The sequence below is a fragment of the Lepidochelys kempii genome, chromosome 10 (assembly GCF_965140265.1).
Source record: "Lepidochelys kempii isolate rLepKem1 chromosome 10, rLepKem1.hap2, whole genome shotgun sequence".
Lineage (NCBI taxonomy): Eukaryota > Metazoa > Chordata > Testudines > Cheloniidae > Lepidochelys > Lepidochelys kempii.
Window position 1 is genome coordinate 77549363 of NC_133265.1, and position 24897 is coordinate 77574259.

The 24897-nt window shown below is 42.9% G+C and overlaps 1 protein-coding gene across 5 annotated transcripts in view; it reads left to right on the forward strand.

Moving 5' to 3' along the window:
* LRRK1 (leucine rich repeat kinase 1) overlaps positions 1-24897 on the forward strand; it is a 109721-nt gene that overhangs the window by 74930 nt on the left and 9894 nt on the right. For all 5 annotated transcript variants that reach the window (XM_073304295.1, XM_073304299.1, XM_073304297.1 and 2 more), the window contains 11 exons: positions 3418-3589; positions 4796-4959; positions 6493-6632; positions 9188-9437; positions 12958-13124; positions 14960-15157; positions 15822-16099; positions 16917-17111; positions 18002-18153; positions 19702-19819; positions 21566-21682. In XM_073304295.1, the coding sequence (XP_073160396.1) occupies positions 3418-3589; positions 4796-4959; positions 6493-6632; positions 9188-9437; positions 12958-13124; positions 14960-15157; positions 15822-16099; positions 16917-17111; positions 18002-18153; positions 19702-19819; positions 21566-21682 (1951 nt within the window). The remainder of the gene's footprint in view (positions 1-3417; positions 3590-4795; positions 4960-6492; positions 6633-9187; positions 9438-12957; positions 13125-14959; positions 15158-15821; positions 16100-16916; positions 17112-18001; positions 18154-19701; positions 19820-21565; positions 21683-24897) is intronic.

Here is a 24897-nt window from a genome sequence, read left to right on the forward strand (position 1 = left end):
AGCTAGGGCACTAAAAATTGCAGTGTAGCTGTAGCAGCATGGGCAGCCAGATAGGCTAGTCACCCCATGGACAATCCCATCTGAAACCCCGGGTACATATCCGAGGCACTAGCAGCAGCTGCTACGCTGGTATTTTTAGTGTGCTAACTTGATCAAGGCAAGTATGTCTGCCCAAGCTGGACATTACATCTCCTGCTCCTGTGTAGACCAGCTCAGAGTTCCACCAGTGACTGCCTTACGGGAACTACAGACCATCTGATTCGAACGGAGGATCCATGCTCCAGAGCAAGGCAGAAAATCTTTAGGTTCCCACTAGTATTGCGCTGGGGACAAATTGCTCTCAAACGCTGGTGATCTCGTCAACCCTGAGAACAAGAGTTAAATATCTAATCCCCAGTTCAGTGAGCGCAAGAAAGCACATCTTACGCGACAAGGTTTATTTCTTACGATAAAACTCATCACTAGATATTCCTCCATGTTGCACTAGGAATTTGACATGGGGACCATGTTCACTTCAATGTTATTGGATCCCTTTCCCCATTCCTTCTCCTCCCCACTATTTTTCTTTCTGTTTGTCGACTGTCTGTTGAATTAATAGTTAAGTCCTAGCCCTATTGCCTTTTCGGCATAACATTTGCCCGTCATTTCCTAACTCTGCCGCTGTCGCACTCCTTCCTCATTCTAAATCCCTCAGGAGTTCTTAATGCTGCGACAAGTGCTGCATTCGCAATGCTGTCACTGGGACTGTCAGTTATCCAGTCCCGGTTGCCAGCACATTTTCTCAAGCTTAACACAGATAAAGCAGTAATGTTTCTGCTTAATCCTAAATGCCTTCCTGACTCCTTGTCCCGCTCTGCTGTTTTTCTCAAAGGCAATTACATTGTCCCTGGCTCAGTAGTAAGGAAATGGGTTGTTATTTTATACTTCAGCCGATCTATTTGGAGCCATCTAAGCTTCCTGGTTACAATACGCCTGCCCACCATTGATGGAGATACAGCAGGTTGCATTAATTTTTCTGCCTGGCAGACTAAAGCAGTTATTTGTGATTGGACTCTTGCAATTATTGTCTAGATTGCCTGATAGGGCTTTCCACACCCTGCAATTGGCAGAGTAAACAGCTGCCAGTTTACATACTGAGAAGGGTGGATGGGGATACGTTTCACATATTTTCAAGATTTACATTGGCTGCTGCTCAAACACTGTGTTGAATCTCCATCTGTATTATAAGCCATTCTATGGTTTTGGTCCAGCAGACATCATTAGCCTTCATATTTCTTACATTCCTAGACACGTTTTTAGATATGCTGAGACAAATTTATTGGCTGTCACAAGATGTGTCCACTAGTTTTATGGAGCAAGAGCTTTTCGTTTAATACGCTCTGCATCTCTGGAATTCAATCTGCCTAAGATGTATGTAGCTCAGCCTTGTCTTGGTTGTTAAATTAAGGCTGAAAGCCTTACCTTTCTGTTTTCAGTTTCGAAATGGAAAGGTTACTGTTTTAAATTCCAAAGGTGTTTTGTAGGATGATTAATTTTGTCATGTAAAATGTTATCATACATTATATGTACGATATACAAAAATATGTCCTTAAGATCGTCTTTCTGAATTGATTATTCTAATACTGACATTCACAGGACGCTATAGGTTTAACTATGTAAGAGGGATTGTGATCTAGTGGCTAGAGTGTGGGACTTTGACCCAAGATTACCTTTTGTTTTCTCACCTCTGCCACTGACACCTTGCTACCTTGGTTAAATCCTAGTCTTTTGCCTCAGTTTACCTTTCCAGGGTATAATACTGTAGATTTTACAATTCTGCAAAGGGGTTCTTTATAAGTGCAATTTCTTTATTTATTTATGTGTGTATGTATTTATTTATTTATTTAGCCCCCTGGACCTACATTTTTAGAAAAATCTTCTCCCAATGAAGCCATAAATTTTCCTTCCACATTCAAAGAATGAAAAGAACTTGAACAATGCACAAACGATAAAATTTAGCCAGCTGCTTAGCTACTTGGCTACTTGATTGTGACTACAAATTGGATATTTTGGTGTCTAAATCTTGTTATTCGTGTGCACAGTTTTGCACATACAGTTGACAGTGATTACAAAAGTCCAGGCTGCGCTGAGAGCCCTTTAAATTAAATGTGTGGCCATTAATGTATTTGTTGTAGTAGTACGTATCTGGTTTGGAAAGCAGTATTATTAGTAGGTCTCAAAAGCCAGAAGCCCATTTTAAAGGAGTGTTATGCACAATTTGCTTCTTTGAGGACCATTGCTAGAGCAGTCATTGAAAACTGTAATTTACCTAGATAATCACTTGTGCATGAATTTCTCTTGCAGATCAACAACCTCTCATTTTGCTTTTCAAAAGAGCAGTGTTCTCCTACCATATCTTAGCTTCTCAAATATCGTGCAATAGGACAAATCAATAGTCTTTGCTTAACACCACATTTACGGTAGCTTTATGGAAACCAAAAGCTTTCTGTTCTACTGTGACTCTAATATGGGTCTGACTCTCAAAAACAACCCAGCCCTTTTCTGTGGCTCTCATGGCCTGGAGTAGCTGGATTTTGGTCATAACTAGCCAGCAGAGAATTCCCCCGGAGAAAGGTTTTCTCAACGAGCACAGCTGGCTACTGTACCAGCTGCTCGCCTCCCCTACCTGAGCATAGGGACATATTGAGAGAGGAAAGAAGTTTGTCTGGGGCTTGTAGGGGATAGGACAGAACTGTACTCAGCTGATCCTCACCTGCATTATAGTCCTTTAGGGACCATACAGTACGGGGGTAAACTATACTAACCCGTAGGCTGCACTAATTCATGGGGTGGGGAGGAGGGGCAACACAGCCTGGCCCTCGCAATTAGGGAGTTGTAACTGTTGACTCTCTGATACCTCTCATCTGTGCAGGGTGAAGCTCAGCTGCAGTAAACAACTGCCCCTAGGTTTTTATATTCAAAGATTCCTACAGGATTGGAGCTGTAATTCTCTGCTATCAGGACAGCATCTTCACATGTGTCAGCCTGAATGAGTCCAAAAGTCACTTCAGAATTTAATGGAAACCAAATACCATTCCAGTGACTATATCATATTTGTATGCCGTTAATTTTTGTTTATACAAATGTTCTCCCCTTCATATTGCTTTTAGCTCCTCCACTCGACCGTACTGAGTTGGGTACAATGCTTGCTCTTCACATGCCAATTTCCGCACCATACATTAAGCACAGTCCTCAAAGCAGTAGCTCTGTGTCCCTTCTTCGTATGTTGCTGCAGTATCACAAAGCTTGTTATCTGCAGTAGGCTGTGCTATTAAAATGCTCTGTGGAGGCTGAAACTGAGTTATTACACAGTACGAGGTATTTGCTGTTGTAAAACTGTAATTGAAGATTTGAACTGTCACATTTGATTTGTTTCAGATACCTCCTACCTCATCTCCTCCCAGCCAAACCAGCATTAGATATCCATGGCTTATGCCACCAGTCCACAAACACTGTCCAAAGAGTGTTCAAGATGAGTTTTGTCCCAGTTGGCTTTTGGCAAAGGTTCATAGCTCGGATGTTAATTAGTCTTGCAGAGATGGATCTCCAGGTAAGTTACTATATTCACAAAATAGAAAGTGAAAAAATAAAGGATGTCATTTAATAATAACATAAATACCACTGGGAGTTCATTCACAAATACTCTTCGACCACATTCTGCTTGCTTTACTCATGTGAGAAATCTCATTGACTTCAATAGCACTGTTCACGTGAGTAAGGTGAGCAGGAAATGTCCTACTGAAATTTGATTCCATTTTTATACACTGAAGCATTGCTTAGAGTCAATATAGCCCAAAGGTTATTTTCCAGTCATAAAAATAACGTTGGCATGGTTGGTTAAAGCTATTAATGTCGTTGTTGGTGGTGGCACAAGTTAATGCTGCAGCATCTCCCCAGTGATAACCTGGAAGCTCCATTGGAAGCCATTATAATTACCCATTAACTCTACCCTGCCACCTCTTCAAACTGCCCACTTAACTTGCATCAGCTATGTCGAGACATTTTCTTTTGGTGTCCTATAGTATTAGTGAGATTTGGAGATGCTCCAATTCCAAGGCTTCGCAAAATGTTAGGAATGTCCATTTTCTTAACAGGTAAATTTTTTTTTAATAGTGTAAAAATTTCTCATAACATTTCTGATTATATCCCATTGGGCAGGAAGTAAATCTTAAGCATCTCACTAGTGCCTGTATCCAGTACCCACTGACGTCAATGGGAAAGATCCCATTGACTTAACTGGGCATCAGGTCAAGCCCCAGATGGGTAGGCCTCTGAGTGATGATGATGTTGAATTCTCAACACACTATTTTTAAACAGCATAGAGAAAGTCATTTTCCACCTATTGAAACAGCTTCTGAAATATTGACACAGGTGGATTTACTAGCTCAGTGCTCTGGAGGCAGATAATTGTTTGCTCACCCAGTAAACGGGTTTATTCTCCTTTGTATTTTCAAATACAAAATCCATTTTAATTATTGCGCACGAGAGCAGTAGAATGAACCATGTTCACTGGCTTGAGGCCATTCCGCTATACGTGATCTGGAATTCTTGTTTTGCTGCTGACATAGTCGTGACTGTATTTATTTTAATCACTTCACAAGCTGTTTTACAAGTCACGGGCACTTTAATTACAAAAATAATGGAATATATCCAAGATGGCCAGAGAAAGAAGGGTCGGCCCTGTTTGCTTGATTAAGGGGAATCCCCGTGTGAGGCGTCTCGGTGTTGAATTATTGTGTCATGCTGCTCATTTCAGCTGTTTGAGAACAAGAAGAACACCAAGAGCAGGAACAAAAATGTGACCATCTACAGCTTTACAGGCACTCAAAGAAACCGCTGCAGCACATTCCGCGTCAAAAGAACTCATACAGTCTACTGGCAGGAAGGTCTGTTTGTTACCTTTGATGGAGGCTACCTCAGGTAATCTGTGCTCGCCTGTAACCTACTTCATAAAACCGCATGCTAAATGGACGCTAACAGACTTGACCCAAATATTACACATTCACTTATTTCAACTGAAGAGGAGGCTTATATAGATATATATATATAAAAATTCAGCGGATAAAAGCAAAGCTCAACAGTAATGGATCAGTCTTTGTTTGCCAGTTAGGAATGTATCACTTATTATTTCTTACAGATATTGTTGCAGCTACAAATACGAAGAACTCCAAAAATATAAAGTAACATTCGGAGCAGAGCTGTTTGCCTGTGGAAAATTTTGCATTTTCACATGTAAACAAGTGTTTGGATGAACAGATCTCTGCACAGTGCTCTTAAAACTCTCTGCCATATGGCTTCAATTCACACCCGCACAGAGGACTTTTCTTTTCTGTGCAACTTAAGCCCTGTGGCTTTGCTGGCAGAAGGGGGCATGTGAGATGTGGTGGGGCTAGGCCAGTGCAAAGCCTTCCATTGGGTGAAGCAAAACAACTGTGTTTATTCTTACAAAGATGCAGTGGCCAGGAGTCTGGATACTGGGGGTATGGACACTGTTCCACCCACTAGGATAGATTAGCAGCCATGGAGTTTTGTCCTGCAGCCTCTTCCTCCTTACCTAAGGTACCCTCATTACTGTAGTATCTGAGCACCTCACGATCTTAGTGTATTTCTCCTCACAGCAGCCCTGCAAATAGGAAAGTGCTGTTCCCATTTTACAGATGGGGAACTGAGACACAGAACAGCTAACGCCCAGATCCTCAAGGGGACTTAGGTGCCTAACTCTTGTGAAATGTATGGGAGTTAGGTACCTAAATACCTTTGAGAATCTGGGCTGAGTGACTCTCTTAAGGTCACACAGGAGGTCCGTGGGACTTGAACTCAGGTCTCCCAAGTTCTCGGCCAGTACCTAACCACTGGACCATCCTTCCTCTCTCTTGGGTTTGGTGGATGTGTACCATCTACCTATCCATATTAAATTCTCACACAAAGCCCATTTACTCAGGCTTTGTTGGGGCAGAAGGACGTTCAGCTCTTTGCATACAATTACCCAGTTTGCACAAGAGCCCATTATTTTGTGCACAAATACCCAGGGCTGTACACAAAAGGATATATCCACATATTTTGCAAGCATGTTTTTGAAGCTCCTTTGAAAATATGGTTCTTAGAGTTTTAGTATTGGTTTTTAAGACTCTTAACCCTTCAGCACTTTATTTATTGCTTCCAGTATAATCTCCACCAGCCTCTCTTCACTCAGACTACGACCTTCTTTACCATGTGCACTTTGTAAGCATCCAGCTTTTGCTTATTTCTGTGCAAGAATGCTCTCTCCAGAGAATGATAGATTCAGTTTGGGGATCATATTTATATGTAACTGAAGACACTTTCCTTTTAAGTACTTGTTAATTACTTGTGGTTTTGTGGCTCTGCTTATCAATGATTTTGCTAAAGAAAAACTGTTAACATTCATGCTTTACAAATGCCTTATTTGGGTGTTTCATGCTCTCCATTACTTAGTGTGGAATCTTCTGATGTGAACTGGAAAAAGAAAAAAAGTGGTGGAATTAAAATCATTTGCCAATCAGAAGCAAGAGATTTTTCAGCAATGGCTTTCATCACAGATCATGTCAATTCCTTGATAGATCAGTGGTTTCCAGGTAAGAAGAACAACTGTAGCATTCTGTACATTGTTTTGGAATTTATTTTGGAAATTATTCCTGTTTTGGAAATTAGTCCTTGATGGTGCTGTCAGTGTGCACAATGGGATGCACCAGTAGAAGAGAGCTACAAAAAACTCAAAATAGGTCCCTGCTCCAAGGATTTTACAATCTAGAGGCAACAGCAGATTCAATGCAATATAATATAAACCTTTACTGACACCGCGTGGTGTGAACAGTGTATCCAGAGCGCTCAATCCCTCAAAATCCGAAAAGCAAACACAAATTAGATGTTATGGCGCAAACAGGGTCCAAACCTGCTCCTGCAGAAGTCAGTGACCAGATCCTCCGTTGAATTTCGTGGAAACAGTGTCAGGTCCATACTGCTTAGGTAAGTTACAGCAGTGTGTCTGAGCCCCTTGTGCTAGTTTTATACTTGCATGGAGTTACTCCTGATTTACACCATAAGGGAGATCAGAATCAGGCCCACTGTTTCCCCAAGTGATGTTTGTAACCCACAAATAGATTTTGATTTAAAAAATGATGTGCTGTATCCCAGGTGACCGCATGCTGCTTTAGAGATTAGTGTTGGCAGGTATTGATCTGAGATCTTTACCAGAAAATAGTGCTGTGAGCTGCCGTAGCTCAACCTTTGCTCATCTGTTTTATCGGCGATCACTCTGCAAAGGGGGAAAATAAAACTTTCATTTGTGTTTGGATTGTTTGTTTTTTTTTAATCATTGAAGACTGACCAGCGCCGTGATCCCAAAGAAGCATATTCGGACATGGAGGGATGATCAGCAATATAGATACAAGTGGAGGATGCCAGCCAGTGGGCTGTTTGGGTCAAAAGACAGGCCAACAGCCCATCCAGCAAGACTTGTTGGCCCATTTCTAAAACTTACAATGCACATGTCTAGTGTCCCTGTCCTGTGCCTCTAGTTGTCTAAGGAGGAATTCTTATCATTCCTTTTCAGACTGGTAACTACAGAACTATATATACTAAGGGCTTGGCTACACTTTGAAGTCACAGCGCAATAAAGGAGCCCCGGGCGCACTAGCTCACGCCCCGTCCACACTGGCAAGGCAGGTAGAGCGCTCTGAGTCCGCAGCTACAGCACTGCTGGTCTCCACCTCGGCGAGTGGAATAACGTTTGCTGCGCCCCCGCTGGAGCACCGCCGTGCCAGTGTGGACGAGTTGTTGCATTACTGCGCTCTGATCAGCCTCCAGAAATGTCCCATAATCCCCTTAAGTCAAGTGGCCGCTCTTGTCATTGTTTTTGAATCGCTGCAGGAATGCAGATATGCCCTTTGAAAGCTCCGTTTCTGACAGCCAGCTGCTTATCTGCTCCGAGACAAAGCAACCATTAATGTGGAAAGCTGTGTGAGACAGAGAGAGAGGCGGGGGATGGAGGGGGGACTGCTGCTGTCTGAACTTACAAGACAGTATGCTGACATGCTCTCAGCCCCCCAAAAACCCACTCTCTCTCCCCTCACATACACACAGCACACTCCCTGTCACACTCCACCCCACCCGCCCCCATTAGAAAAGCATGGTGCAGCCACTTGCATGCTGGGATATCTGCCCATAATGCACCGCGTCCAATGCCGCTGCAAGTGCGCTTGAAGCTGTCAGGGTGGACAGACCACAGCGCTTTCCCTACTGCGCTCTCCAAAGGCTGGTTTAACTCAAATCACTGTACATCTGCAAGTGTAGCCATGCTCTAAAAATTTCCCGTCATACTGTTTAAATAAGAATATATGATAGTATACCAAATGAAACAGTGAATTCACACTCCTGTGGTTCTTTTGGATAATGTTGATTGCTAATTTGGCTGCTGAACCACTGAGGTCTGAGTATGACTGCCTCAGATTGTGGCTGGTCACAACCCTCTAACTCACAGGTTCAGAACCCCCGCTGTAAAGTAACATTTACAATAGATTCTGTTAAATGAAAGACTACTTTGGCCCATGACCCCTGGGTGCTATGTCTCTGATTCTTTGTCTGCTTGCTTGATTCTGGCTAAAGCAGTGTCAGAAAGAGGAAGGAGCTCTGCCAGTTTTTCTCCCTCTCTGTTTTAAAGGGACAGACATACTTGTGCCTTTCTATTCATTGCAGTGGAGTCCATCTTTCTGAAGTGTCGCTACCTAAAGCCATGGAGAATTGCTTCATAAGAAGGCTTTTCCTATCCATGAACTTTTAAATTTCTAGTGCGCTGACAATGTATTACTTGCATGCCCTGCATTATACTTATCCCTGATAGCTAAATGAAAACCTGCCAGGCCTCTTGAGTTATCTCAACGATCCAGAGTACGTCTCTATCCAACCCTGTCCTTGCTGCCTTTTGTGTATTTGGCAAATAGCTACTTTTTATCACAGGTGATAAACTGGAAGAGCTACTACCGCCAGGTTTGAAAGCGTGGGAGTCAAGTGAGGGATTACACGAGACTTACATGGGACTTCTCAGGCACTGATTTCATGCAGAAGAGGTATACATCTGAATGCACTGGACATTGCTGTTCAAGATCACTTCTTTTTTTTTAATTATTTTTAGCACTGACGGCCACGGAGAGTGATGGGACTTTGCTAATGGAACAGTATGTCCCATGTCAGATCTGTGCAACTTCTAGGACACAAGAGAATGGGCCACCTGATAAACCGGAAGATGAGCAGTACTTTAACATGGAAGATTGTGTTCTGACTGCTATAGAACTGGATTGTATCACATGTCCTAGTCACCCTAACATCCCCGTTCCTCTACAAGAGCTGGTCCCTGAGCTCTTCATGACAGATTTTCCTGCCAGGTAATGTTACTTGTCAGTCATTGATTGGACTTCAAAATGTCTATGAATAATTCAGTTTGCATTTCCTCTAGTTCACGACCACTGGAGGTCCATATTGACCCTTGATAGGGAGACAAATTCATCTACCCATGACTCCCAGCCATGTCATTGTATCCTAGCCTATATCTGCCTACATAGTCATTACATTTACTTACACAGTCACTGTACACTGTCAGTATCTGACTCATCGCCTTGTAAAGGCTCCTGAGGTTCCTGTGGTACGATGTGAAAGTCACTTTTTAAAAAGTGACCCTGTTCTCTACTGTCTTTGGTAACATATTCTGGCCAGGGGTTGGTGCAATATGTCTCTTCCAGGAGATTTTTAATAGGGCACTAACAATATAGAGTGCTGCAAAGTCCCCATCCTGATCTGCATTTGAACGTCCATATGGTTTGGGGATGTTTTGATTTGGGGATCAGTCACAGTGTTCAGACTTGGATTCAAATTTGGATTTGTTCAGAGCTGGGGTTTTAATCTGGAAGCCATGAGTGGGTTACTGAAATGGGTTAACTTCAACCTCTAGCCCTTACATGGCCTGTGTGCAATGAATTTCTTCAGACCCTTCCTGGTGAACAATTACAAACATCCCTTCGTGGCAGGTGGCAGTTTCTGCTCTTGTGGGATGATATCGGACATGCAGCATCAGGAGCAGATTCAGGGGCTTTGGCTGCGAATCAGAGAGACTTCTTTCCTCCTCTGCAGAAAGCCCTGTACTCTGTAGAAGGCTACGCTGCCCCAGACAGAAACTTTAAACTATTTAACTACTTTTCTAGGAGGATTGACTCCTGTACCCTGTAATTGGTTTGGATAGCACAGTTTCCTTCCTTGAGAAAATTAAAGCACTTTTGCTGTCGAAAGCATATTTGACCCACCAGAAAGTGGGCATTAAATCAAATTTGCTCTAGGAAGTGATGATATTTCCTGAAGTTTACACAGAGACCAAAATCCTAGACCTTGGTCCCCTAAAAGCTATTCTAGGTTACTTTTCCCATTACTTCAGGAAAACTTTAATCTTCTGAGTAATGGAGCCTATTCCACAGTGACTAATGCATTTTACAAACCTAATAATGAATGAGGCTGGGAGAACTGATGCTTTAAAAAAAGAAAAGAAACGAAACACTGGCACAATTTTTTCCCCTCATGCCCTGAAGTGAATCTGAACGATTTGATAAAGGCCTTTATCTCCTTCATATATGTCCGATGGTTTTTGGTTTATTGCTTCTTCCCATTCCTCTGCTGTTTCTACCCAACCACAAAGTCTAAATCTTTACCCTTTTCCTCATGCTCTTCACCCCCTCTGAACCAAACCCTAGCCCATTCCTACTCACTCCCTGTGTTGGCGCATTGAAGGAAGAAAAGAAAATCTCCCAAAAGATTAGTGGGTAGGGAAGTTTCTCTTCCAAGGTCATCAGGGAGGTCACCAGGAGAGTGTAGGGTTGGATCAAAAGGTTTTGCACGTCCAAGTTAGGGACTAGATAAGCATTCCATATGGAGGATGATTTTCTATAAATGCATCTCTGTCTGTCTGTCTGACAGACCTTTCCTTTTGACTCAAAGGCCATTCCAAGTTGCACACCAATTTTTAACCAGTGTTTGATGCATTGTGTACTAAAACACATACAAGAAAAGGAGGGCTTGCCGTAACCTACTACAGGGTCTGTAGAAAGGCTGAAGGAACCCATTTCATTTTGATTTTTGAGGCCCTCTCAGTAATGAAATAATTTAGGGTTCCATATGCTGTGAGATGAAGTGTTTATTTTTCTGGATGTCTCCAGTAAAGGAGCTAGGCGCCTGACCCACTCACAAAAACCCATTTCATTGGCAATACTGTGGTTGAGACACTCTGACCTATGAGGCACAAGGAGAACCTGAAAGATGGTTGAGGACAGTCAACCTATGAAGAAAGTTAGGAGGCCTTTTTGTGTCCTGTCTGACATACATGACCTTGGATGTCTTCATCAAGTCTATTATATGCTTTGTAATGGGGGCGGGGCAAAGAGTCACAATCTAGGAACAGATTTAAGGGAAAAGTAGACATTTTTATTCCCAGGCTTAGATTAAATTGTTGAGAGTTTCATATAACTAAGGGTTTCAGAGTAGCAGCCGTGTTAGTCTATATCCGCAAAAAGAACGAGGAGGACTTGTGGCATCTTAGAGACTAACAAATTTATCTGAGCATAAGCTTTCGTGAGCTACAGCTCACTTCATCTGCATCTGATGAAGTGAGCTGTAGCTCACAAAAGCTTATGCTCAAATAAATTGGTTAGTCTCTAAGGTGCCACAAGTCCTCCTTTTCTTTTTTCATATAACTAAGATTCTATCTTTTGCATTGCACCTATTGTGTAACATTTGCTTTTGGTTCATGCAGCTCAGTTTTGGGTATAAGTGAACACACATACTCAAAGCAAATTGAGCCAGAGCCATGAAGTTTCACCTGGATTTGACGTGAAACCTCTAATGTTTGCACTGACCCTTTTGATGAAACTGGGCTGAATTTTGCCTTTTCATGAAGCCTGTAAGCAGCCATCATTCACCTGGTCCCAGTGCAAACATTTTGCATGGCTCTGAGGATAAATGACCCCATATGTGTGATGTGTATAAGACGGGCACACACTAGGCTCCAGAGGGTAAAGAATCCACTCTTACTAAGTAGAGTATAAAATGTCTGGGGGGCCTTCATAAGGCCATCTGGGCACTTAGACAGTCCGTGTCCTTTACAGCGCATTCTGTCTGTATGACTCAGATCTTTCTGTTGGGCATGGTGCAGAGCTCTGAGGGCTCTAATCAGCTGCTGCCTGAGCTCCCAACATTTGCGCTGAGTCGTGTGTGCCTGTCAAATAAATCATTTTAACTGCGGCGTTCCTTTCTCCAGGTAGTTTTAATGGGTCATTCTGGACAAACTCGCCAACACTGCGGCATGTGGGCCCTCATCAGGGGTGTCATTTGTTAGTTTTATTTGACTAATACAACAAGGCAAGTAGAAATGTTTGATGTCAGAGTGGCTGTAAAAGCTGTCTCAGGAAGGGTGGGAAAATGATGAATTGCAGCCTGGTAACAGCAGGCTGGTTAGAATATTCAGATTTCAGAGCACAGTCCAGTCCTGCTGGAAGGCAACAGAAGTAAAAACCTATTAAACTGGCCATACATTGTCCATATCAGCTGGATTTACATCATCAGCCTAGAAACGGAGCTTGGCACCCTGATGCCTTTCAGGATCTTGTCGGTTTCCGATGAGATATGTTTGACTCAGTGGACAGCTCATTTTGCAGGTTTGCCCACGTCGCTCTTCCTGTGCAAAAAATGTGCAATGTGTGCTGGCATGCAAAATATCTCAGGACAACAAAGTGACTTTCCAGTCTTGTCCTCTCAGTGGAAACCTTTTATTGAAATGAAAATCTGTTTAAAAATGTGCAAAAAATCAGATGAAACATACAAATTACAGTTCCTTTAAATATTATTTTTTTGTTATATTTCTGGCAGACTATTTCTGGAAAATAGTAAACTAGAATACAGTGAAAATGAAAACAATATTCTTGGCCAGGGTGGAAGTGGAACCATTATATATCAGGCAAAATACCAAGGAAAACCAGTGGCGGTGAAGAGATATCAGATTAAGAAATGCAAGAGTTCTCCTAATTCGGCTACAGGTACAGTGCACAGAACGCATGGGGTGGGGGGTATGTTTTAAATCTGCTCTGTCCGCAGTGAGTTTACAAGTTATGATTGAATCGTCTTCAGTCTGCTAAGGGCTGGTAGTACCTATTTAAATACAGCTTCCCAATATACAGCAAAACTTGTAAAGGAAGGAATATTGACGTATTTTTAAAAAGCCTTTTTGTGTACATCTCCACAGCAAAAAACAACAACCACCCTGTAGCTGCAAATCTCAGAGCTCGGGTCAGTTGACTTGGAGTCACGGGGTTTTCGTTATGAGGCTAATAATAGTAGTGTAGATGTTCCTGCTTGGGCCGGAGCCTGGTCTCCGAAACCTGGGGAGGGAGGAGGGTCTGGGAGCCAAGGCTCTAGCCTGAGCCTGAATGCCTACACTGCTATTTCTAGCCCCACAGCACAAGCCCGAGTTAGTTGACCTGGGCTCTGAGACATGCTGCTGCAGGGGTTTTGTGCCGTGTAGGCATACCCTATGAAAACATGCAAAAGAAATGGAGAACTAAGGCCAGCTGGCGGTCATTGGCACACAATGCACTTCTGCACTGGGGGTTCGAGTTTGAATTCTCAGTTTTGACATGAAACCTCATGTGCTGGCCAGCAGGGGGCTGGGAGCTCTAACAAGACAGAGCCTCAGTTTGGGGGAGAAGACAAAATCTCAATGCTCCATCCTTCTTGTGACTCTCATAACCCGAGCCGTCTGGCTGTAGAGAGGTGGTTGCGTGGACAACGCACTTGACTGGAACTCAGGAGATCAGGGTTCAGTTTCTAGCTGTGACCTTGACCAAGTCATTTAATCAATCTTTACCTCAGTTCTCGACCTGTAAAATGGGGGTGATGATACTTCCTGTGTCTTTTCTACTTGGACTATCAGCTTTTTGGGGCAGGGACTGTCTCTCGTGTCTTTACAGCACCTAGCACTCAGCTTAATTGGGACCTCCACCATAATACAAATACTACTAACTCAATCATCATACCTTCTAAAAGCCGGGCCTTCCCTGAGGTGCTCCCTTCACTGGGACTGTTAGCGAGTCCTAGAAGTTAAACACAGGAAAGGTCAGTTAGATCATCCGGTCAATCACATGGAGGCTAGTACAGTGAGTCTACCAGTACTCTGGCCAGTTTAGTTTTAGATCACAAGTCGTGGGGCTTCCTTCATTATCCTTGGGAGGCTGTTCCACCTCACTATCCTCACTTCTGGTTTTAAGCATACAGTGCCTCCGTGAGCTGTGGAGGAGCACAGCTACTGCCCCAATGGCACACGCCCTTTGGAAAGACCAGTGCTAACAGCAAGGCTAGCCATGAATGGCCTCTGCTTTCCCTTAGCACAAGGACTGCTATTGTGCACGGCTCCTGTGCTGGGGTTGCAGCCAGAGTGGGCAAGTCTCTTGCCCTTGAAGTTTTATATAATAGTAACATGCTGCTTATGTATTGCTGACTCCCTGCTCTAAAGAGTATAGGGAAGGATTTTCAAAAGCACTTACGTTATGGAAGAACACAAGTCCCACCAACTTTCAGTGGGTCTTACACTCCTAAGTCAAAAAATCCCACCCCCAGTTGCTTCCTATTGCACTCGTGTAACTCCCACTGACAGTACCAATAATGCCTATTAGCAGCTCATGCTAAGGAGGGGATGGCCCAAAGCACCATCATCAGAATAAGCAAGGACATGGTTTGCTTCCTACAGTAGTTTTCTCAGCTCTTAGAATCCTATCAACAGTTTTAGCTTTCAAGAAAACCGCTAATGCCACATTGCTGGGTTCCCCTATTGCAATGCCATGTGCTGAAGTGAAAACAGGCCTGTGTGTTTTGCTAGATACCATGCTGAAGCACTTGCGAGCTATGGACGCCATGAAGAACTTCTCTGAGTTCCGCCAGGAAGCCAGCATGCTCCACTCCTTGCAACACCCCTGCATCGTGTCCTTGATTGGGATTAGCATCCATCCTCTCTGCTTTGCCTTAGAGTTGGCCCCCTTGGGCAGCCTCGCAACTGTGTTATCTGGAATGTCCAAAGGTAACAGCCCCGAACCTGCTCCCTGAAAATAATGAAATCCCTATGTCCCAGTGTGAGCAAATGGCCTACAACACTCAAGCTATTTTTTGAGTGGTAGAATAATGTTTTTTCCAAGTTTGGTGGGCAGTGATGGAATTTCTTTCAAATTGGGACTTTGGTGGGGGTCTCATGAAAACTGCCAATAAGGCTGAGCTTTTCAAAACTATGTAAAAAATCTGTATACCCAGTTCCCCTTAAAATTAATGGGGACTGGGTATCCAAATCTCATTTTAATTCTGCATGTGCAATTTTCCCCCTGCAAATCAGCTATTTAGAGATCTAAATGCTATCCTATGTACCTGTAATTTTGCCGCTGTTAAATTAATGGCATAAAATCCTGAACTGGGATGAGGCCCCTTTAATAACTTGGCCCTGTCTGCATATCAGCACTTTGTCTAGTTGCAGCCCAACAATGGGAGTGTTATGAACCGCTGAAATTAAGGGGTTAAAAAAAACCTGACAGAGTTCTGTCTAAAGTAACATGAATGGTGCCACTTCAGATCATCCCATTCAGAGTGACATTTTAACAGGTAGATTGTTTCCACTAGGTCAGATTAAAATGACAAGAACTGTCATCCTTTTGAAAGTCTGCTCTAATGAACACAGCGTTTTTCCTTTATAACAGGGGCTTCCTTTGTGCCACTGGGGCACCTGCTGACCCAGAAAATAGCATATCAGATTGCAACAGGCCTTGCCTACCTGCATAAGAAAAACATCATATTCTGTGACCTAAAGTCAGACAATATTTTAGTGTGGTCCCTGGACATTAAAGAGCATATCAACATCAAACTGTCTGACTATGGGATTTCTCGGCAGTCATTCCATGAAGGAGCTCTTGGAGTGGAAGGCACTCCTGGGTACCAAGCCCCAGAGATTAGGCCTCGAATAGTCTATGATGAAAAGGTAACTAAGAAATGTCCATTGAAGTGGCACTATTCTCATCTATAACCCAATGAAAAAGATGCTCCTCAAGGCCCTTCATGGAGTTTTCTCACATGTGCTGACTAAAGCCAAGGTTTTCAAAAGTGGGTACCTAAAGTTGTGCTCCTGAGTACATATTTAGGCATCTAGGTAAATAGCTTGATTTTCAGAGGTGCCCAACAACAAATTCTCTTCAGTGGGAGCTGTAGGTACTCAACACCTCTGAAAAATCAGACCATTATTTAGGTGCCTAACTACGGATTTAGGATCTTAACTTGAGACACCCACTTCTGCAAAGAGACCCGATTTAATGGAATCACTGATGAAGAAACTAAGTGTGTCATTGTGTTAACGATCCGCAAGATATGAGCAAGGCACATGCAAACTGGACTCCTTATTCATAGCACTGATTGCAGCTAGATTGGAAATGTCTGTATGTGTCATGGAAGATTCCTTGCTGGGAACAAAATGATTTGGATTGTTCATTTAGGTCCATTCATTCTTTCTAGAAGAAATTAACCCCGTACATAGGAGCCAGCCTAAGAGCTAGGCAACACTTAAGATATGCATAAGCCTGGCCCACTGCATGGGGGTGCATTTCACCTTCCATGCATATGCTGAATGTGCTGCTGATCTTATTTTATTACCTCTTAATGCTTATTCATGTATTATTTGGTTTCCATCACTTCTGTCAATGTTATCCCAAATTCTAACCATACAATAAAACTCCCTTCCAAAGAAATAGCCATACCCATCTATGGGAGCAGCTTTGTGCTTAACTGTGTGATATTTGCCTTAGGTGGACATGTTCTCCTATGGAATGGTCCTGTATGAACTATTGTCTGGGCAGCGGCCTGTGCTTGGACAACATCAGCTTCAGATTGCAAAGAAGCTGTCTAAAGGGATCCGTCCCATTCTGGGGCAGCCGGGGGAAGTGCAGTTCCACAGGATGCAGACGCTCATGATGGAATGTTGGGACACTAAGCCAGAAAAGGTACAAGAGGAGCCTGAAAATTGGTGCTTTTTGACCATTTATCCACTGCTTGTTACCGGGGCAGCCCCCCGCTACATGCTAAGGGCTAGATCCTCAGCTGGTCTCAATGGGCACTGCTCCACTGACATCAATGGAGCGCCACCTGTTTACACCTGCTAATGATTGGGGCCCTAAAATTCCATAGACTTCAGTTTGGGTTTCATGAATGGAGCAACTGTATGCTTACCCTAATGGTGAAATTATGGCCCATTGAAGTCGATGGCAAAACTCTCATTGACTTCAGTGGGGCAAGATTCCACCCTTAATTATTAAAAACTACTGACGTGTCATGCTGTGAATGCAGCTAGAAGGAATTCAGGAGCTTTGAAAAAAAGGCACTCTGGGGACAGGGAAGGGTTCCAAATACAAACAGAGATTACACTGTACTACAGCTTTCTTTAATCATTTTGCATTTTTGGAGCCACAGTCCTTCACCTAAGGGCCAGGCAGAGCTTTGATTAACAAGCACGTATACTCTATAATGAGTGTGGCTCTCTTCCCTAAATTCTCAAAGCACAAGAGGTTCATAGATAAAATCCTAATGAGAGAGGGAGGCAAGGAAGAGGGGAGGAAAGAGAGAGATGAGCCTTGATTCTTGTAATTTATGTTAGTTTTGCACTGAAATGCAAAACTCAGGGAGCACCTGTGGGACAGGATTTTGAAAGAAGTTTAAGGGATTTGGGTGCAGATTTGGGCACCTAACTCCCTTAGGTTCTTTTGAGATCCCCAACCTCTGGAACTATAGATGTAATAAATAGTAATTATTATGAATGTATTGTTCATTCTTAACCTGCAAAAGAATCTCTGATGTGTACACACCATTCAGTGTATGTAATTTTTTTCCCCCTCAGCGTCCATTGGCCATTTCTGTTGTAGGACAGATGAAAGATCCTACGTTTGCTACTTTCATGTACCTGCTCTGCTGTGGGAAGCAGTCTTCCTTCTTCTCTTCCCAAGGCCAAGAATATACTGTGGTATTCTGGGATGGGAAGGAAGACACCAGGTAGAGGGCTTGTTTTTATCCTTTTCGATTCTTCCTTGATTTAACATTGACTCTTTCAATGTCAGCACTCATGCCACGGGGCAGTAAGAAAGGAAGGTGAAAGTGAATTAGGAGCATTTCCAAAGATACATACAGCATCATTTCCCCAGATTGCTTTAATTAGTAATATGTCAGTGGTTATTTCATAAAGAGTATTACTGTTCTTAGCTCATCTTCAAATAATATCAGGTCAAGATTAGGAACCTATAACAAACACAGAGACATCAGACTAGATATGATCTCTTTTTACTAATGAGGCCTTTTGACACGAAGCCTTTCCGAACTGAGGCACCAATTCAGCATTCCATGCCTGTTCAGCAAAGCACTTAAGCCAGTGCTTAAGTCCCCTTGAAATAATTAGTCTTAACCACGTCTTAAGTTTAGTATGTACTTAAGTGTTTTACTGAATAGGGATGGTCTTAAGCAAGTGCTTAAATGCTTTGCTGAACTGGGACCTGATGCTGGTATTTGATTCAAGAACATGTTGGTCGAGCTGCTTTTTATAAATAATATTCAGGGATAGCTCAGTGGTTTGAGCATTGGCCTGCTAAACCTAGGGTTGTGAGTTCAATCCTTGAAGGAGCCATTTAGGGATCTGGGGCAAAAATTGGGGATTGGTCCTGCTTTGAGCAGGAGGTTGGACTACATGATCTCCTGAAGTCCCTGCCAACCCTGATATTCTATGATTATGAATGTATAGCCCCTTTTTGGGTTTGGAAACCATTCATGAGCTGATCCAGATTTTCTATTGAAGTATTCACTATTGGCAAGTATTTGCCAAATGGTATGGGTAAATAATTTTGGCTCTGCACATTGTTCATGAACTGTTTGCTTTCACTATTTGTCATTCATAGCGTTTGGTTGGTTACTTAAGCCATACATTATTATTTCTGCTCCCTGATTGGATAACTAATTCATTTTTGAAAGGAGAGTAACAAGGTATGCACATCTCCTATACATTTTAGAACACAGAATTACTTGTGCTAAAATAGTTGCAACTTCTGGGATTCATAGAACCATTTGTGAATACCCAGTGTCTGTTCAAATACCCATATACAGTGTGACCCCGTGAATCATAGTGAAACAAACGAAGTGCTTTTATTCACAAAAATACTCATTCATCAATTTGTTAAAAATTATTTGACCATCTCAAGGGCCTTCATCCTTTCTTGATGTGTCACTTCTCTTTCATTTAGCCAGTAAAATAATCAGAGTAACAAGACAACAGTTGTAGTACACTTAGCAAACAGTTAATAGCAGAAAGAGCTTTTAAATGTCTGAATTTTTCTCCCTTTATGATATACTTTCCTCTCCCCCAAAAAAGATTAAGAGCATTTTATACATCTGCAGGATGATGGGTAGCTAAGGAGCTGACAGTATGCATGACCTGGCCAAAAACATTAGGTGATCTCCAAATTGTACAGTGCAAACACATTAATTGCAAATACTTGCTAATGCTGTTTTACTGTTGGCACCGTTGCTATAACAAATTACATTTGCTCCTTTCAGAAACTACACGGTGGTAAATACAGAGAAAGGTCTCATAGAAGTGGAGAGAATGAGCTGCCCAGGAATGAAGTTATGCTGCCAGTTAAAAGTTCAGAGTGCACTGTGGACTGCCACAGAGGTAAATGTTATCTGACATGTCAGCTCTCTTCTTGTCGGTTGTGCGCACTTCATTGCTGTGCTGGAGAAATCTTTAGTCGGGTGTGTTATAAAGCTACGTGGTATTAGCTTAATAAATTAGTAATGTAAAGCTCAGAGAATCAGCATGACAATGGATGTCTTAAATGGGCAGTCAAACTTTACATATGCTTTCTCACTGGTATATTGTTTCCACCTGTTATTTAGCTAGTGTCTAGAGCCTACTGATCCCAAGACCATGTTCTGCTGTTCTGAATGAACGTGGAAACAACAGCTGTCCAACATAAAACTGTCCCAGGTTATAGCACATTAGCACTGAGAGATTCTATCTGGTAAAGAATCTTATCTGTAAGTGATAAGGGGAAGGGGTGGAAGAAAACACATTGAGGCTGGGGATTTAAAAAGAGGCTGAAGGGAGTTGGAAGTCTATGGGAAATGGGGGCCTAACTCTCCTATGCCCTTTAAAATCCCTGCCTAAGAAGATAAGACCAAGATAGCGCAGTGGATTTATCTCTCTAGGTCCCTATTTAGTCCTCAGACAGAACTGTGTTGAGTGTAACCAGGCTCCAACACAAAACAAAAATGTTCTTGCAAAGCTGTTGAACCATTACAAATGAATTTCTAGAAGTCAGAGCTTCACAAATGGAAAAAGGGCTAAATGAATTGGGTGAATTATTTGTAATAGGTAATTCAGTCAGCTCTAATTGCATGTGTATGGACAGTGGAACTGAGTGAAAATTGGAATTTACATCCTGCAGGTAATTCTGATATTTTGACATTTCATTCGTCCTGAATCAGGTAAAAAAAAAAAGTAAAAATATACGCATTTTTTCACAGAAAGAAAAGCTCAGAAAAATTTCAATTTAGAAAGGTTGAAACATTTCATTTTGACACTTTTTATTAAAAATTAAACATGTTGACAAATGAGATATTTTGTTTCAACTTGAACTGAAATTAAAGGTTTAGTTTTAAGTCCCTTTAATATTAACCCGCATCTTCTTACAGTGCCACACCACTTCTTCAGAGCTGTAGTTCTGGTTTTTCATGCCCTCATTCGTTTGTATGGGCTGGGCTCCCTGGCTGGACTACATCTCCCATGATACACCCTGCAGCTTAGTCAGAGGGGAAACTGCAGTGCATCATGGGAGCTGAAGTGCAGCCAAGAGGCCCAGCCCATATAGTAGGGTGGGGGTATGAAGCATCTGAACTACAACTCCCATAAGGAAATGCAACACCACAGGGAGATGCAGTTTGACGTTGACCTGACTGAAAATGAAATATTTTGGTTGGGTTCAGCAAACTAACCAAAACAACATATGTAATTTTGATTTTCCTGGCAGAAAATTCCCTAACAACACTAGTAGATGTGAACTGTGTGTGGAGTCAATCATATTTTCACCTGATTGCAGATTTGGTAAAAATCTGATCCTTGTACTACCAGACAGTGTTTGGTATCATGCACTGCATTAAGGGGAATCTAAGGTAGCCTCTCCAACCAGTGTGGATCACAGAATCCAAAACAATCATCAGGGAGAGGACTTTTAAGATAAAAGCTGGCCGAAAAAGAACTACATTAACTCCAAAGTGGAGATTATTAACCTCCAGAAACACAAATTGGACAGTTTTATAGGGAACAAATTTGAGACTGTTTATGTGTTAATGTGAAAAGCAGCTAAGTTAAATTATTACTGAATTAAACATAATTTCCTCTGCTCTTGTTGATTTGCAGGACCAGAAGATTTATGTATATGGCTTACAAGGCATGTGTCCTTTAAATACTCCACAAAAAGGATTAGACACTCCAGCTACCGTGAGCTGCTTCTTAGCGGTGCCTGTTATAAAAAAGGTAAAGAGGAATGTTTCTCACAATTGGAAAGGGTATCAATGAAACTAAAGACTCTGCTTATGGAGCCAGGAGTCCAAGATAATGTTGTTTTTCACTATCCTTTGCATAATTAAAGGGCATTGCTGTGAACTCCTCTACCCTAGAACTTGCTGGCAGAGCAAAAAGAGCAGTTTTCAGGTCTCTATGTCCAAGCCAAGGAAAGCAGAGGTCTGGAAGTGGTATGGAGAGAACCTGAGGCAGGAGGTCTAGAAATGGCACTTCCGAATCCGCTGGGGAAGTAGTCAAAATACACCTGCTTTCTTTACATTAAAGCTTTCCAGCTGCATTTCCACCTCATCATTAGAAAAAAATTAGTGTAAGTGAATGAGAAAGATTAGTAGAGGGGAAGTGACTGAGTGATTAGGATAGATATTGATTAATTCCTAATGTAGGACTTGAGTATTTCTTTTAAGTGCATATTTATTGGACACTCTACATCACGGATGGCCAACTGGAGCCTGAGAAGGAACTGGAATTTACCAATGTACATTGCCAAAGAGCCACAGTAATACATCAGTAGCCCCTCATCAGCTCCCCCACCCCCGTGCCTCCTGCCGGCTGGCAGCCCTGCCAATCAGCGCCTCCCCCTCCCTCCCCACACCTCCCGATCAGCTGTTTCGTAAACTGCAGGAGGCTCTGGGGCGGGGGAGGAGCCAGGGCACTCCAGGCTCAGGAGAGGGGGCTGGAAGGGGTGGAGTCGGGGCAGGGCCTGTGGCAGAGCTGGGAGTTAAGCAGTGAGCATCCCCGGCACATTGGAAAGTTGGCGCCTGTAGATCCAGCCCCAGAGCTGGTGTCTATGCAAGGAGCCGCATATTAACCTCTGAAGAGCCGCATCTGGCTCTGGAGCCCCAGGTTGGCCGCTCCTGGTCTACTTGCATGCAGTCTATACATGCATACATATCACCTATGCCTTATCAACAGCCCTTTTTCTCTTGGGTTAGGAATTGGCATACAACAAAAAGGCAGGCTAGGGATATTGTGATCTCCCCCTGGTAATAACAAAGGGAGGCATTATGTGGTGTATAGCTAGTAGTCTTATTTTTGGAGACTTTTAAAGTCCTATCATAAGCAGGCTCTTAAGAGAAATGTGGCAATGTGGCATTATTGGCTATTGCAGTCAAGTTTTAGGATATATATACAAATATTTTCTAATTGGTTAGATTATCCTCAGTTTGACCTGTAGCAAGCTAGAGTGAAAAAGTCACATTATTATCCATTTATTTTCAATATCTCTAATGATCTGAAAGCTTATTCACACGCCAACATGCTACGTCTAGTAACTGCACAGAGCAGGTTTCACAGTGTGTGGGGGGGTATTTTATTCCATGTGCCCATTCTGTGTTACTGCGCATATCTGATTCAATGGCTCAGACTGCTGTATAGTTAGTGAGATGTGTCCCTGAGCAGAGGGTGAGAGCAGGAATAGTGTGCACTGCTTACATCCCACTTCACCCTTTGGGTAAGTGGGATTTACAGGAGACACCAGGCCTGGTGCTGACACAGGAATGAATTTCACCTCCTGGGAGACTGCTCCTGTTGACTTTTTCTGGCTCCCAAAGCTACAGAACTTTTCCTCCCCAATGTTTGATGCCTGACACCTGACTTATCTTTCGTCTGCTACCTTGTATTTTGTCCAGAGAAGTAGAATGTGCCTTTCATTTTGAGACTTTCTGCTGTCACACTGATTACAACCCTATGGGATTTCTAGTGGGTTTTAGATCTCCTGGATTATCTTTCCAGACTGTGATATGTCTAGTGAATGTAATAAATAATTCCAGGCCCTACAATAATATTGAATCTAAACAATTCTCCTTCCCCACTCCCTTCACACCCCCACCTCCCAATCAATGCCCTTTCAGCAGAATTCCTTATAGGACATTTTTCCCTCCTTTCTGTGTATGGCCAGGCCAATCACCAGGAGGAAGTGCAGGCAAGGTCTGCAAGAAGCTAAACTGTTTACAAGTTAAAGAAGTATGGGCTGGATGAATGGACTATAAGGTGGATAGAAAGCTGGCTAGATTGTCGGGCTCCACAGTAGTGATCAACGGCTCCATGTCTAGTTGGCAGCCAGTATCAACTGGAGTGCCCCAAGGGTCGGTCCTGGGGCCGGTTTTATTCAATATCTTCATTAATGATCTGGAGGATGGCGTGGATTGCACCCTCAGCAAGTTTGCCGATGACACTAAACTGGGAGGAGAGGTAGATATGCTGAAGGGTAGGGATAGGATACAGAGGATTGGGCCAAAAGAAATCTGATGCGGTTCACCAAGGACAAGTGCAGAGTCCTGTACTTAGGACGGAAGAATCCCATGCACCACTACAGACTAGGGACCGAATGGCTCGGCAGCAGTTCTGCAGAAAAGGACCTACGGATTACAATGGATGAGAAACTGGATATGAGTCAACAGTGTGCCCTTGTTGCCAAGAAGGCCAATGGCATTTTGGGCTATATAAGTAGGGGCATTGCCAGCAGATTGAGGGACGTGATCGTTCCCCTCTATTCGACATTGGTGAGGCCTCATCTGGAGTACAGTGTCCAGTTTTGGGCCCCACACTACAAGAAGGATGTGAAAAAATTGGAAAGCGTCCAATGGAGGGCAACAAAAATGATTAGGGGGCTGGAACACATGACTTATGAGGAGAGGCTGAGGGAACTGGGATTGTTTAGTCTGCGGAAGAGAAGAATGCGGGGGGATTTGATAGCTGCTTTCCACTACCTGAAAGGGGGTTCAAAGAGGATGGATCTAGACTGTTCTCAGTGGTAGCAGAAGACAGAACAAGGAGTAATGGTCTCTAGTTGCAGTGGGGGAGGTTTAGGTTGGATATTAGGAAAAACTTTTTCACTAGGAGGGTGGTGAAGCACTGGAATGCATTACCTCGGGAGGTGGTAGAATCTCCTTCCTTTGAGGTTTTTAAGGTCAGGCGTGACAAAGCCCTGGCTGGGATGATTTAGTTGGGGATTGGTCCTGCTTTGAGCAGGGGGTTGGACTAGATGACCTCCTGAGGTCCCTTCCAACCCTGATATTCTATGATTCTAGAGCTGACAGTTTTGCTGAAGGAGTCACATAAGGCCTGTTGTATTAAGCTGTCGAGGTTGCTGTATGGAATAAGCCTCTAAAGAGAAAAGAATCTTGCACTAAGGTAGATGGGAACATTGGCCTTTTCCAAGCACAAGA